The 14,274-nt window shown below is 37.5% G+C and overlaps 1 protein-coding gene across 3 annotated transcripts in view; it reads left to right on the top strand.

The window, feature by feature from the left end:
• The window catches only part of ATP2B1 (ATPase plasma membrane Ca2+ transporting 1), a 129,532-nt gene extending 122,930 nt beyond the window's left edge, over window positions 1-6,602 (top strand). For all 3 annotated transcript variants that reach the window (XM_042992879.1, XM_042992878.1, XM_042992881.1), the window contains one exon: window positions 3,357-6,602. In XM_042992879.1, the coding sequence (XP_042848813.1) occupies window positions 3,357-3,668 (312 nt within the window). In that variant the 3' untranslated portion in view covers window positions 3,669-6,602. The remainder of the gene's footprint in view (window positions 1-3,356) is intronic.
• Window positions 6,603-14,274: the final 7,672 nt, after the last annotated feature.

The following is a 14,274-nucleotide window of genomic DNA, read 5'->3' as shown; positions in this document are numbered from 1 at the left end:
TGCTAGAACCACCAGACTTTGCAATCTAGTACAGGAAACAAATGTGTTTCTACATGGCAACGAAACATGGACTATTACAACCGGGTCCTTAACCCACCCTGGGAAGTCAGGAAAAATTACCTGAAAGAAATTCTCCCAAGCTGACCCTTAATAGAAATTTGCCAGTTGAGGAAAGTGGGCCTCAGGGACAGGTGCTAAGATGACACTGGAATGGAAGGTAGGGGTTAGGGTCTGTGTATATCTTGTAAGAAGGATGCAAAATGAGACTTTATCCTGAAGGACCTCCGCCCCTCAAAATTTTGTATTTGAAAACCTTCAAACTGACAGATAATTGGAAAGATTAATACATGAATACCCGTCACCTGAATTTACTACTCTTAATACTTTATAATGTCTGCTTTATCTGTCTATACATTAGTAGTATATATCTGTCTACATATTGGTATATACATTTTTTGTGAACCATTTGAAAGTAAGTGGCAGATATCCTGACATTTCATCTCGTAATACTTTAGCATATACCTCCTAAAAATAAGTGTGCTGTGTAATCATACTGTATTATCACATCCAGGAACTTTAACATTGATGGCCATTGTGTCATGTACAGTCCTATTCGGATTTCTCCAGTTGTCCCTGCAATGTCCTATAGTATATAGCATTTTTGATCCATTTTGTCTCTCCTTTTTTTTTCTTTTTTTTTTTATGACCTTGACCTTTTGGAAGAAACAAGGCCAATTGCCTTACCCTACATTCTGGATTTGTCTAATTGTTTCTGCATGATTAACTTCATGTTAAACTTCCTAGACAAATTTATCTTGCGGGTGGTATATATTCATTTTTATTCAGCAAAATTTTGAATAACTGGCTCTTCATTTGGAGGGTGTCATATGACCTTAGATGTGCTATCTTTACCATATTTCTGTAGAGTTGTGTTGCAGACTTTACATTAAATATCAGATCCACTGAGAGCCCCTCCTGAATCAGAATCTGCATTTTAACAAGACCCGCAGGTGCTTTGCATGCACATTAAAGTTTGAAAAGCCCTGACATGACATTGCTACTTGTGAGCTAACACTGTTCTGAATTTGTTCATGTATTAACTAACTAATCTCCCATAACAACTCTGTAAGGTAGGTGCCATTATTATTTCCCATTTTATAGTTGAGGAAATAGGTTTGTCCAGCATCCCTCAGCTAGGAGGTGGCCCAGCTGGAATTCACACCCAGACCTTTCACCTCTGTATTCTTCACTTTACCATGCTATCTTCTTTCTGTGTATAAGAGCTAAATGAACAAGAGGTAAAGCAGCCTCCAGCAGACAGGGCTTGGTAAATGAGAGAAGACAACTGGGAGGAGAGATGCTGTTTTAATCAGAACTTAGCATATGTAGTTACAAATGACAGAATTCCCTTTTCAAGGCTGAATAATATTTCCTTGTATGTATATGCCACATTCTCTTTATCTGTTCAACTGTCAGTGGACATTTAGGTTGCTTCCGTATCTTGCCTATTGTAAATAATGCTGCAATATAGGAATGCAGGTATCTCTTCAAGATCTTGATTTTAATCCTCTGGATAAATTCCTGGAAATGGGAGTCCAAAATAGTCAAACGCATAGAAATGGAGAGTAGAATGGCAGTCAGGGGTAGGGAGAGATACGGAACTGTTTAACAAGGGCTACAAAGTTTCAGTTATGTAAGACCAGTAAGTTTTTGAGATGTAATGTATAGCATGGTTGACCGTAGGTAACAATACTTCTATACCTGAAATGTGCTAAGAGGATAGACTCTTACACACACACACACACACACACACACAAATGATAACAGTGTGTAGGGATGTATTATGTTAATTAGCTTGACTGTCCATCATGATTATTTCACAGTGTATATATGTATATCAAATCATCAATTTGTACATCTTAGATATATACAATTAAAAAAAGAAGTGGACATAAATCTGTTACTTTTTGTTTTTAATGGTTATTTATATTTGAGAGAGAGAGACAGAGACAGAGCATGAGTGGGAGAGGGACAGAGAGAGAGACACACAGAATCTGAAGCAGGCTTCAGTCTCTGAGGTGTCAGCACAGAGCCTGACACAGGGCTCGAATTCACGAGCTGTGAGATCATGACCTGAACTGAAGTCGGGCACTTAACCAACTGAGCCACCCAGGCACCCCTGTTCCCTGTTCTAAAAATACATTCAAATGTTCATTTGAAGAAATTCATTAATTCTTTTCATTATCATTGTCATATGAGATGATTCTGATGAAGGTTGACATTAGTGATTTCTCTTAACATTTGAGTAAATGATGTCTTCATTACTAAACAGGATTCATTAGAATCAATGCAAAAGTGAACACTGTATTTGGATTGATGTTTAGTAGATGCTCAACTGTTTGGATTTTTGTCCCTTTTTTTGTTTTGAAAATCTGTATGACGTGGGTTAATGAGACCTAATGTCAGTGTGTGCAACAGTGTTTTTAAGTTAATTACCCATTAACCTCTTTTCACGTATACAGCAGACTTCTAAGAAGGAGGGTGAATTGTTGGGCTGTTTGTTTAGGGGCAAAAATACCAAAAAGTTTTGTGTCTTATTGCGGAGTTGTTTATAGAAGAATGCCAGAGGGTTTTGGTTTTGTTTTCAATCTATTTCCGGTGAACTGTAGTATATAAAGTGATTTATGTTTTAATCTATTATAGAGAAAAATACTAATGCTTTATAGACAAATGGCATATACTCAAATATTTATAGCTGTTTAATGGCATTTTATAGATATTTATTTGGGTTTTGTCTTTATTTTTATTTTTTAATTAATGGACTAGTGGGGTAGATGTGAGTTCATTGTGGCATTCAGCTTATATTTGCTTGGCTTTTTCATAGTCGGTGACCCCCTAATTCCTAGCATGATAAATAGTAACCCTCTGTGCTTGACTTTGTTTAACTTAGTTGAATTGTTTTCAAAAATTACTTTTTTTTTTTTAATTTTAAAACTCAGCTAAAGCTTGTGTATGATTAAGTTTTTGTTTTGTTTGTTTGTTTGTGTTTGTTTTCTTAGGGAAAAAAAGTCCTATAAAATGGCTATTAAATTTTTAGCCAGTGACCATGAGATTTTCTCAGTCAGTATTACTTTGAATTCTATAACTCTTAATTCTTAGCGTATGTGGTTTTGTTGTTCTGTAGTGTCCTACTAAAATATTCATTTTTTTTACAGTGTATTGCAAGTCCCACTGCATTACATGCAAATATGATTCACTCATACCTAGCTGTTTGTGGATTCAAACTCATAAATGAACCATTTTTAAATTAAGCAAATAGCATACTGACATCTTTCTATGTTTTCTGATATTTACAGATTCGAGTGGTGAATGCATTTCGTAGTTCTTTATACGAAGGGTTAGAAAAACCGGAATCAAGAAGTTCGATTCACAACTTTATGACACATCCTGAGTTTAGGATAGAAGATTCAGAGCCTCATATCCCCCTTATTGATGACACTGATGCTGAAGATGATGCTCCTACAAAACGTAACTCCAGTCCTCCACCCTCTCCCAACAAAAATAACAATGCTGTTGACAGCGGGATTCACCTTACAATAGAAATGAACAAGTCTGCTACCTCTTCATCCCCAGGAAGCCCACTACATAGTTTGGAAACATCACTCTGATTGTAAGCTGAATGTTAACACACTAGCTGCATTGTAAAGAAACAAATTGAAACTGGGTCTTTTCACATATTGTGATGGACAAGATCGTATTCTTGTCTTTGGACTTCAACAGAAGACACACTTGTACGAATGTAGATTTATTTTTTTAAAAAAAAAAAAGCAAAGCTTTCTGCCAGACTGAGGGTGCTTTTTGGGGGGTGGGAGAAACGAACTGACAGATAAACAGCAAACTCAGCATATGCTGACCTGTGGATCATCAGTAGTACCTAAGAATGGTCCTGAACAGTGTATTAGCAGAGCGTTAGTTTATCTCAGTCCTTGATGGGAGAGGGGGAGGGTACAGCGAGCAAAACCCTGGATCATTGAATTGATACTTTAATTTCTGCTGTTGGCTGTTAATAATTTGGATTATTTATGTTTATAAATGATACAGATCTGTTTACAAGGTTTGTAGATACTTTTTTTGTTCCTGTTCATAGATGGGAAGCTTCCTTATAACTGATGCAGAGAAAAATTAGTCCTTCAAATACTGCTGTATTTTCAGGAAAACAAAAAGGGGTGTTTCTATTGAAACTGTACTAAATTTTTGCCTACAATTTACCTTGTTAAATATTGTAGATAAATTGCTAATACTAATAGCCAAATAGATAACACTAATGCTTTGTTTTAAAAAAAAACAAAAAAACAAAACAAAACAAAACAAAAAAAACATGAGCAGTGGTGTTTAATGAAGTTATGGCATCTGTCCTAATTAGTTTCTTAAATACATTTACTACTTAATGGTTTTGAAACAACTGTTTAATTTTTAAAATTTTTGAAAACTTGCTAATAACCTTTGTTCAGAATTTAGTAGATTGTTTAATGTGGGACATCAACTACATAATGAAAGATGCTTGAAATGCTTTTGTTATTTCAGGCAAATCAAATTAAATCAAACTATCAAACTACAAGAGAACCTTAGTCCTTTTTGTTTTTGTCTAAACATGTTAGTTCAGTGATGTCTTGGTGAACTGTGAGTGAACTGTATTGATTTTTCTAATAAATCCTTAGAAACCTTCATACAGCATGAGGGCTGTTGGCATTTTGAAAAAGGTTAACAGGTGGAAGCATACGTGTTTTTCCTTTTGTTTTTGAAACTTGTTTGTAAACATAAATATGCCCTTTTATTAAATAAATACACGGCAATGTTTTTTTAAAAAGAAATTGCAGCTTCTTTACTTAATTCTGCATATATGGTGCATCAGTCTGTTCTCTTTAACCACAATTGGAATGAATTTCAAGATGGTAACAGCCCCATGAAATACCGCTTGTGGTATAGATCCCCAGTGGTAATCTAATAGAATCACCATTTGACATATTCTTCATAGAATTTAGTTTGGCTAAAATAGTCTCACAGTCTAAGAAAATAATAATTATCACCATTATCTTTGATACATTTATTTTAATTTGTAAGTGGCCAAATAACAAATTAGGTAAAATGAGATTTATATGAAAAGGTGGAAAAAGGTCCTAAAACATACATACTTAGATATAACAGTAAACCATATACTGGAATGAATGCCTATCTCTAAGCCAATTGGGTTCTTTAAGTCTTTGTTTCTTTTGTCTACCTTCTCCCCTTTTTTGCCTCTGTCTTTACCTTTTAGGAACTGGCGTTGTGTTAGGGCCCAGATTTCACCAGGTATACAATCCTCAGGCTGACATAAAGTTTACGAGGACTATGACATCTGAGCATGCTGACCTAGCAAAGAAACGTTTAGTTTGACGGTGCTTGATATTTTTGGTGGGTGGAGGAAAATCTTTTTCTCTCCATCAAGCCTTTGCAGTAATCCTCTGCAAGTCTTAGAAACACATTGGCTCTGTCAGCATTTGTAACTGTACATTTATTCATCAGGTATTTATAGTGAATCATACTGTAAAAAGAGGTAGCATGATATGCTGGAAAGCATACAAGGCTAGGAGTCACAGCCTGGTTTCTAGTCTTGGTTTTGCCATTAACGTGCTGCATGACCTTGGGAAAATCATTTACCCTAAATGAGGGTGGTGGACTAGACTATCTCGAAGAACCCTTTCAACTCTAAAAATTGACCCTAGCAACTGGAGAGCCTACAAGGCATAGGGAATAGAGAAAAGGGAAATGTTTTTAGTTTTCTTTTTTATTTTGGTTATGCTTAAATATGAATGTAATTACCAAAAGATTTAGACGTGCATGTGCTTTGGAGGATTTGTATTGAGCTCTTACAGTATTCATTTTTCAACTCAAGGCAATGGCTTTTTACACCAACTCTACTCCATAAACGGGTCTTATGACATCCATGAATTAGTAGCAAGACATGCTTAGTGTGTATTTCTCTCTTTGAGACACTGTAATTTCTACCAGAAATTTCCAGAGCATTATGTAAGTAGAAAAAAATGCAAGCAAGCTGTTCAAGATCTTGGATCCCATTATATAGTATGTATAGCTGAAATCAGCATCTGTAATTCAATCACTTTTTCTCTTTTATCCTCTAACCAAAAAATTGTTTAATTTTGCATCCCAAATGTTTTTAATCTTTGTATATTTTTTAAAACTCCTTTTCTCCTCATCATTGCCTTTTTTGTGGTTGTAAATAGACTTACTTGCACTTTGAAGATGAGTTACTCCTTGTCATCTTACAAATATGTGATATGGTAATTTTCATAACAGATGTCAGTTTTGAACCAAGAAATGATGATTTGTTTATAAGAAAAAAAAAACTGGCTTCATTTCTGTGAAATTGCTCTTTGAAAATTTCTTTTTACACGTGTAAGCCAACTGAGATACCGTGATGGTGTTGATTTCTTTCAATGATGCTTACCATCTATTTTAGCCACTGAGCCTTTTATTATTTGTCTATTTGTAAAGTTTATTTGTCTTAACTCATTTAATAAATATACTGTTTATCTGTTTCTGAATGGGGACTGAACTTTTTGAATATTGGAACTGATCAGAACATCATATTTTGGAATTACTTTTTTCTACTTGAAATTTTGAAAATCTGGTTAATGAAAATGCTGTAATGTACTTGAAATGTTGTGGTTGTGTTACAACGGAATCGATATTCTAATACACATGACCTTGCCCCTAGACCGAAAGTGGGTATCTTGTCCTTAACTCTTCTACCCATGGTCTTCAATCCTTGCAGCAACATTAGATCATTTCTACAGTCTATGAGCGTGTAATGTTTTGGTTTTAGAAAAGATTAGTTTTTCACAATAACTGTTAGAGCTCCTTTTTTTCATTAAATGATCCAAACTTGTCAATAGCAATTATCTGAACTCTGTGGTAACAAAATTAATCAAATTGCCCTTAGTTGATTTTTATAATAAATTATTCACATAAATCGGCAACTTTGTTGAAATACTGAACTTTAAGTGGTTATTTTTCCATTAGTAAAAATTATTAGTAAATTATTGAGTATTTGTAAGTACCACATTTATGACATGATCTGAGATGTTTTGTCAAGTTAGATTTTATATATGTGTCATGTATTAGGATTAAGTTCCCTTTGTAAAATTAAGAAAGGGGAGTTTCTGTAAGTCTTTGTTGATATTTTTGCTTCCCTTTGTCTTTAGATAACTGTCCTATTGCAGCTGCAATGTTCTTCTAACCTCTGCTACCCTTCAGATTCTGTGTCCAAATGCCATCCCAACCTTTGTTTTTAAATTACGATGTTGCACTCATTTGTAGGCCAAAAATGTGTGTGTGTGTGTGTGTGTGTGTGTGTGTGTGTGTGTGTGTGGTATGTGTGTGTATACACATATGTATATACACATATATACATGTATGTGTATATACATATGTGTGTGTGTATACTTTTATTAGCATAATTAGTACCATCTAACTAAAAACTAATCTTTGTAAGGTTCTTGAAAAATAATCTTTCTTTTAGAATAAGCACTATAATAATACCGTAAAGAGCATTTCATGCAGGAAGAAGTTGTGACTGTATTCCTGTACTTCTCTCATGACTAGATTTCAAAAAAGGAATTGTCTTTATCCTTATAATGTAGTTTCCTTTTCAACAGACCAATAATTTCGTCCCTGAAACTCTCAACTGGGAGTTTACTTTTCTGCTTTTCAGCTTAACTACTTCTTTAACATTTTCCCTCTTTTAGAAAAACGCTTCAGCCTCCAGATATTCTGCTAAACGTAGACACGTCTAATCTGTGTTCTCTGAATCCAAAGTATCACTGTTGAACTATGTAATATTAATTGTTCCGAAGTAGGCAATTAAAATAAGAAATGTGCCTATGTGCTTATACAGCATCCGTCTTTGGTACAGCTTTCTTCACCAGCACCATATCCTAGGAAAACTGTTTCCAGAATCTGTATTAACCCAAGTCCAGCTATGGGTTCAATGCAGGAAGACCCTGAGATTCTCTTAATTTAAGGCAGGGTTACAAGGACCGCATAATTTCCAAATTACTTTTCAGATCATGAAGTATAAGCACTGATAACTTTCCTTAGGTATTAAAAGGAATATCATCACCCATAAATTAATATTTAATTTATTATTAAATATGCTAAGCACTTTGTGTAGATTATGTAAATAGCCGTGTATGACTACTGCCATGTTACATACAGGGAAACAGGCTTAAGGAGTTTAAGGTCACATGGCATACCGGGGAGTCACACTTAACGCAGACCTTCTCAAGAGCCCAGGCTGGTGGATCTTTTCTGCCATACTAGCACGTTGCTAACCTGAGTCAGGGCCCAGCGCCTAAAATTCTGGGCTTAACTTTAAAGTCCTCCAGTGTTGTACTTTTCTGATACCAAATGCTCCAGAGATAGTCTTCAAGAACATCCTGGAGGATCACTCAAGAGACTGAGGTAAAGGGTCCCCAATTGAGATGCATAACCCATGCCTTCCTCACTCAGACGTCCTGTAACTGAAGAGTCAAAATTAAACTCAGTAGAATGGCGCTTTTACTAGCATACTTCCATTAGAGACTTTTGTGATTCTTTACTTTTACGATAGATATGTTAGAATACACCTACATTCTAAGTTCCATAAATAACCTATTAACAGGTCACTGCTTTATTTCCCAAATAACTTGGAATGAAAGTAAGTTTGTCACATTGATGATATACTCTGCATTTTTCTTGAAATTTGTGAAACAGGACCTACCTACTTTTGCATTTTTTGAAAAATTATTTTGCCCTTTTTAAATGTGCAATTCTTAAAAGTTGCAGCCATTATTTCACTACTGTTTTTTAAATGTTTTTGTTTCTTTTTGAGAGACCGAGCACGAGCGGGGGAGGGGCAGAGAGACACAGAGAGACACAGAATCTGAAGCAGGCTCCAGGCTAGCACAGAGCCCGACGTGGGGCTCGAACCCACAAGCCACGAGATCATGACCTGAGTCGAAGTCGGACACTTAACCGACTGAGCCACCCAGGCACCCCTTCACTACTATTTTAATACCATTTTACATTGATGTTGTTTATGGTTTATGAATAATCAACTGGCCACCCTTGTAGTCTAAAAATGAGATGCTTACTAATTTATATAGTCTTTAAGGTAACATTTATCTTAGTGAATCAAGATAGAATAAATGAAAGGTTTTTTCTGTTAGGCTCCTTTGAGATCATAAACAGTCTAAGTCATACCTTCACGAATAGCTTGCGAATGAGTGTAAAAAAGTAAGAATGAGACCCTAGGGAGACTGGTGATATCTGAGGTTAGCAATTGAAATGAGGGTGTTTCTCATGTATCTGGTATTCTAATTCATAAGCTTGCTCTTTCATTTAGCTTCAGACCCTCTGAAGAGGGTGTGTAGTAGCTAGAATTGTTAATCTTTCGCTTTCTCACTGCTGGAGACGTGAGCTTGGTCTCAATGTGTGAGGTGTGATGGGGGAGAGGAGAAATTGTAACAAGTGAAGCCATACCAAGTCTCCTGAGTCTGGGACTCCTACAAACACTACTGACTGTCCCCCATTTCCTGTCACCCAAAATTCTCTTAACTGCCACCCGCTTTCATGCTTTTTATCTCCCATTTCCTGTTTGCCATTCATTCGTTCATTCAACACATACTTGGTACCTGGCCTGGGGGATTCATACAGTTCTAGACTTGGGGGAACCAAGTCAGGTCCTTCCCCTCAGAGTTTATGTTATAGTAAGAGACCTCTGTCACCTGGTAGGGAACAGTGCTGTGTTCTAGAGTAGGGTCAGAGACATTGTCTTAGATAAGGTGACGTTTCAGCAGAAACCTGAAGGAAGGGAAGGAGCCAGTTGGTTGTCCCAGAGAGAGGTTCCGGTAAATAATGCTTGGCAAGTGTGAGAGGACACAAGGAGGCCAGTAGCTTGAGAGCAGTGAGCCAGTTGGGAGAGTGGTAGGAGGCAAGCTTGGGCACATAATGGGAGACTAGGCCTAATCTTACAGTTCTAAGCCTTGGCAAGAACTCTGGCTTTTATGCTGAGTTGGGAAGCCAGTGGATGATTTTGAGCAGAGCAGCAACATAATCTGACCTCTGAAAGGATCACTGACTGCTCTGGAGACAGAGACTGGAGGTTAGGAAACCAGTTAGGAAGCTAACCTTTTTAGACTCATCTCATTCCAATTTAGCTTTTTCTGCCTTTTTGTAGCCCCCTCCTAAAGAGCCTGTAGACTCCTTTACCTTTTCTGACTTCGTGCTTGTCCTGCTTTCTGAGATGACACAAGACTACCATCATTTTGACAGTCAACCCTGGAGAACCTACGTATTTTCCTCATTTGCTTTAGGCTAGCTGCAGTTTCCCGCATGGATCACAGTAGCCTTTGCTTTTGCTCTGTTATTCAGCAGCATGGTCACAGATAGAAGATGGCCATCTCCCAGCTGTTTGGTCTCTAGGATTATATTTGGCACCTTAAATTTTCCTTGCTTTTAAAAGTTCTTTAGGAACACCTTAGTGGCTTAGTTTGTTAAGCGTCTGACTTTGGCTCAGGTCCTGATCTCATGGTTCATGGGTTCAAGCCCCGCGTCGGGCTCTGTGCTGACAGCTCAGCCTGGAGCCTGCTTCGGATTCTGTGTCTCCCTCTCTTTCTGGCCCTCCCCCGCTTCACTCTGTCTCTCTCTCTCTCTCAAAAATAAACAAACATTAAAAAAAAAAAAATTTAAGCTCTTTACACCCACTAACTTACCCTGTATACTAATAGGGATGATTGCTAGTCTTTTCATTTCTTGCAGCATCTTCCAGTCTTTGTTAGCCTACTAGCCTTCACGGATTCCATCCTGACCAACGCACTTGAGTTGGCTACCTCACTCCCGCTCTCTCATTGACCTAGATGGCTTTGCCTCCTTGACATTTCACTATCTTGGTACCTAAATCTGAAGCACCTTTAACTTTGTATCTGTCCTCAGCTTCAGAGTGTGCTCACAAACTCGCTGGTGACCAAAAAATTCACGCTCATTTCCTGGTTTTCCTCACTGATGTTCAAACCAACCTTTAATTGGTCTTTCATTCTTTTTAGGGTCATTCTTCCTTCATTGCATTTATTCCAGACCTTTGCATTTTTCTCAGAAACTGTCCATTTCCTGTCACCCAAAAGGAGTCAAGGCATGGCCTGACTCTAGAACATGCCTTTTCCATTCTACCTCTCATGGTCAATCAGTCCTGTGGTGTGTTTGCTTGTTTGTTTGTTTATTTGTTTGTTTTTCACATATTTTAGCAGCCTCTCCTTGTGCTTTTGTTACTGGTTTGGCGTCCCCACAAACGAGTTTATGTCTATATTAAACTATTGTTTTAGTCAGCCCTTATTACTTTGACTAATAATTTTATCGTCTAGTTTTTTCTCAACCCTTCTCAGCTTTAATGTTGCCCAAGACAGTGATTTGCGTTCCTTCTACCCCTTTATGGAAACCACTATTTCACAACAAAACTGAAAGATATGTCTGCCAACCACCCTTTGCCTTACTCTGCACTTTACCTATAATGCAGAATTATTAATGTACACTTCATCCAGTCATTCAACCAATTAGGAATCACTAATTACCTGGCTGCTTCAGTCGGTAGAGCACGTGATTCTTGATCTCAGGGTGGGAAGCTCAAGCCCCACGCTGGGCATGGAGCCTACTTGGGAAAAAAAAAAAAAAAATGTTTTTTACACACAAATGGCCATCAGATCCAGAAATGGATGATGTCTTGAAATGCTATCTACTACCCTTCCTATTTTGCTCCTAATAGTTCTCTCTTAGCTTCGGGTGCTCTTTTTTTAATGTTTATTTATTTTGAGAGAGAAAGAGCGAATGCACTAGGGGCAGAGAGAGAATTCCAAGCAGACTCTATGCTGTCAGCACAGAGCCCTACATGCGGCTTGACCTCATGAACCATCATTTCGTGATCTGAGCTGAAACCAAGAATCAGATGCTTAACCGACTGAGCCACCCACGTGCCCCTCAGGTGCTCTTTGGACAGTCTTTATTTTCACTCTTACTACCCTAGTCTGTTCACTCTTCACCTCAGACGCATTCACTTAGGTTTCTCAACGGTTCTCTCTATATCCCTACCTTCCACCTCTCCCATCACCAATCTATCCGTCACATAATCCAAACCTTCCTAAATGGCCCCTTGGCCCATATCACCCCTCCCCTCCTCAAAAAATAGATGATTAAACAATAAGCTTTTGAATGGCTCTTTATTTCCTCCTTCACAAGTCTTTGGGCTCATCGTTGTCACCTGCCTCTCTCTCCTCTGCTATGAGCTCATCCTCTGTGTTCTTCCCTCTCCTGTAAATTCCTCCTTGAAACTCTCGCCCTGTTCCCGGCCCCTCTTGTACTTCCTACCTCTTCATAGCACATGCACCAGCCAGTCAACACAATTGACATGTAAGCGAGAAATGGTGAAGAGTGCTATTTTCAGAGGAAAATCGCCTCTCCAGGACAGTGCTGAGGCTCAAACAGTGGGTCTCTCTTCAGGCAGAGGCAGTATTATGTCCAAAGAGCATTTGCCTGTGAGTCAGCAGACCTGGGTTCTGGTCCCAACTCCGTCTTGTACCGGTTTTTAATATTTGAAACTTTGTTTTCCTCAACAGGATTGTATTACAATTCCTGCCTCGCTTTTGGATATTCAGGTGAACTTGGAAACATGAAAGCACTTTCACGATTATAAGGGCAATGCGAGATGGCGCTATTCACTCAATAGCAACAGAAACAATTCTGTGAAAACCTGTTCCTGCCTCTCCCAATAAATTGGTTTAAGTAGAAGATTCCGAGTTGAAAGGACCCTTAAGCCCCAACTGGTTCATAAACACCTAAGGCCTGTGAAGATTACCCTGAAGATTCTCCTCATTATACGTGTTTGCTTCCGTTTCCTTTTTTCCCTCTGTTTTTAGTCAGTAGAAACATTTTCCCTTTTAAAAAGAAGCAGCCTTGCTCGCCTCTTGCACATCTAGGAGGGAGAGGCCAGATGAGTGTACTAGTGACCTAGTCACTCAGGTTTTGTTAACTTTGTTGTCATTCAGCGGAACACCACTAGATGTTCTGAGAGTGTGGGACCATTACCTAGTTGGAATTGCTTTTTTGGTTCCTGGTCATATTTGTATCCCCATACTGGACTATGGGATAAATGCATTATTTCCCAAACTGCTGCACATTGGACTCACCTGAGGAGTTTTAAAACACCCTGGTACCAGACTCCAGTCCCAGGCAGTGTGGACAAAGATGTGGCCTGGCCTTGAGGGGTTTGTTTTTTTTTTTAATTTCCCACATGATTCTAATATGCAGCCAAAGTCTGGGAAGTACTGGTTAAGTAGAAGGAAACATTGAGAACTACGATGCTGAAATGCAAGTAGCTAATCAAAAAACATGATAATTTTGTATAAATTTGCCCAGTAAGATGATGTTCAGTACCAGAGTCTACTTGCTTGGACAAAATGCTTTCAAAAAATCAGGTTGTTTCTAGTACTTTAAAAATAAATGTTAAGAAGAGAGTGTGTATAGATTATATTCAATTTAGTTTTTTTAATTTACTTTAAAAACTAACCTGAAATGTATTTTTTTTTGAAATGTGCTTACTAATAAGCTAAAACCTCTTTATCACATGACATGACAAATTATAGCCAATTCTAAAATAAACTAGTTGGTTTTATAAAAGCAAAATGAAATGATGTCAAATATCAGGTCTTATTGCTTACTTGGTTTTGAAATTTCTAGTCTCTATTTATAGATACAGTCTCAAACTCAAGCAATATGCCATTAAAAAAAAAAAAATGTATTTCTAGGGGCACCTGGGTGGCTCAGTCGGTTAAGCGTCTGACTCTTGATTTCAGCTCAGGTCATGATCTCATGATTGGAGAGTTCGAGCCCCGCTGATATCAGGCTGTCATCACGGAGCCTGCTTGGGATTCTGTCTCTTCCTCTCTCTCTGCCTCTCCTGTGTGCTCTCTAAATAAATAAATACATAACTTTAAAAAATGTATTTCTAGCACATTATGCTTTTTTTACGTAGTTGAAAGTAAATGGCATCTATCACTTGATGTGTTGATGAATGTCATTTATGATGAATATTAAATTATAATGCAATATTTAAAACTATACCTCTTTAAGATTTTACATAAAATCACCTTATTTCATATCTGGAAAAAATTACTAATTGATTTTTTTCTA

This window comes from Panthera tigris, chromosome B4 (assembly GCF_018350195.1).
Source record: "Panthera tigris isolate Pti1 chromosome B4, P.tigris_Pti1_mat1.1, whole genome shotgun sequence".
NCBI lineage: Eukaryota > Metazoa > Chordata > Mammalia > Carnivora > Felidae > Panthera > Panthera tigris.
The sequence above is the reverse complement of the archived record's forward strand: the minus strand, read 5'-3'. Positions and strand labels throughout refer to the sequence as shown.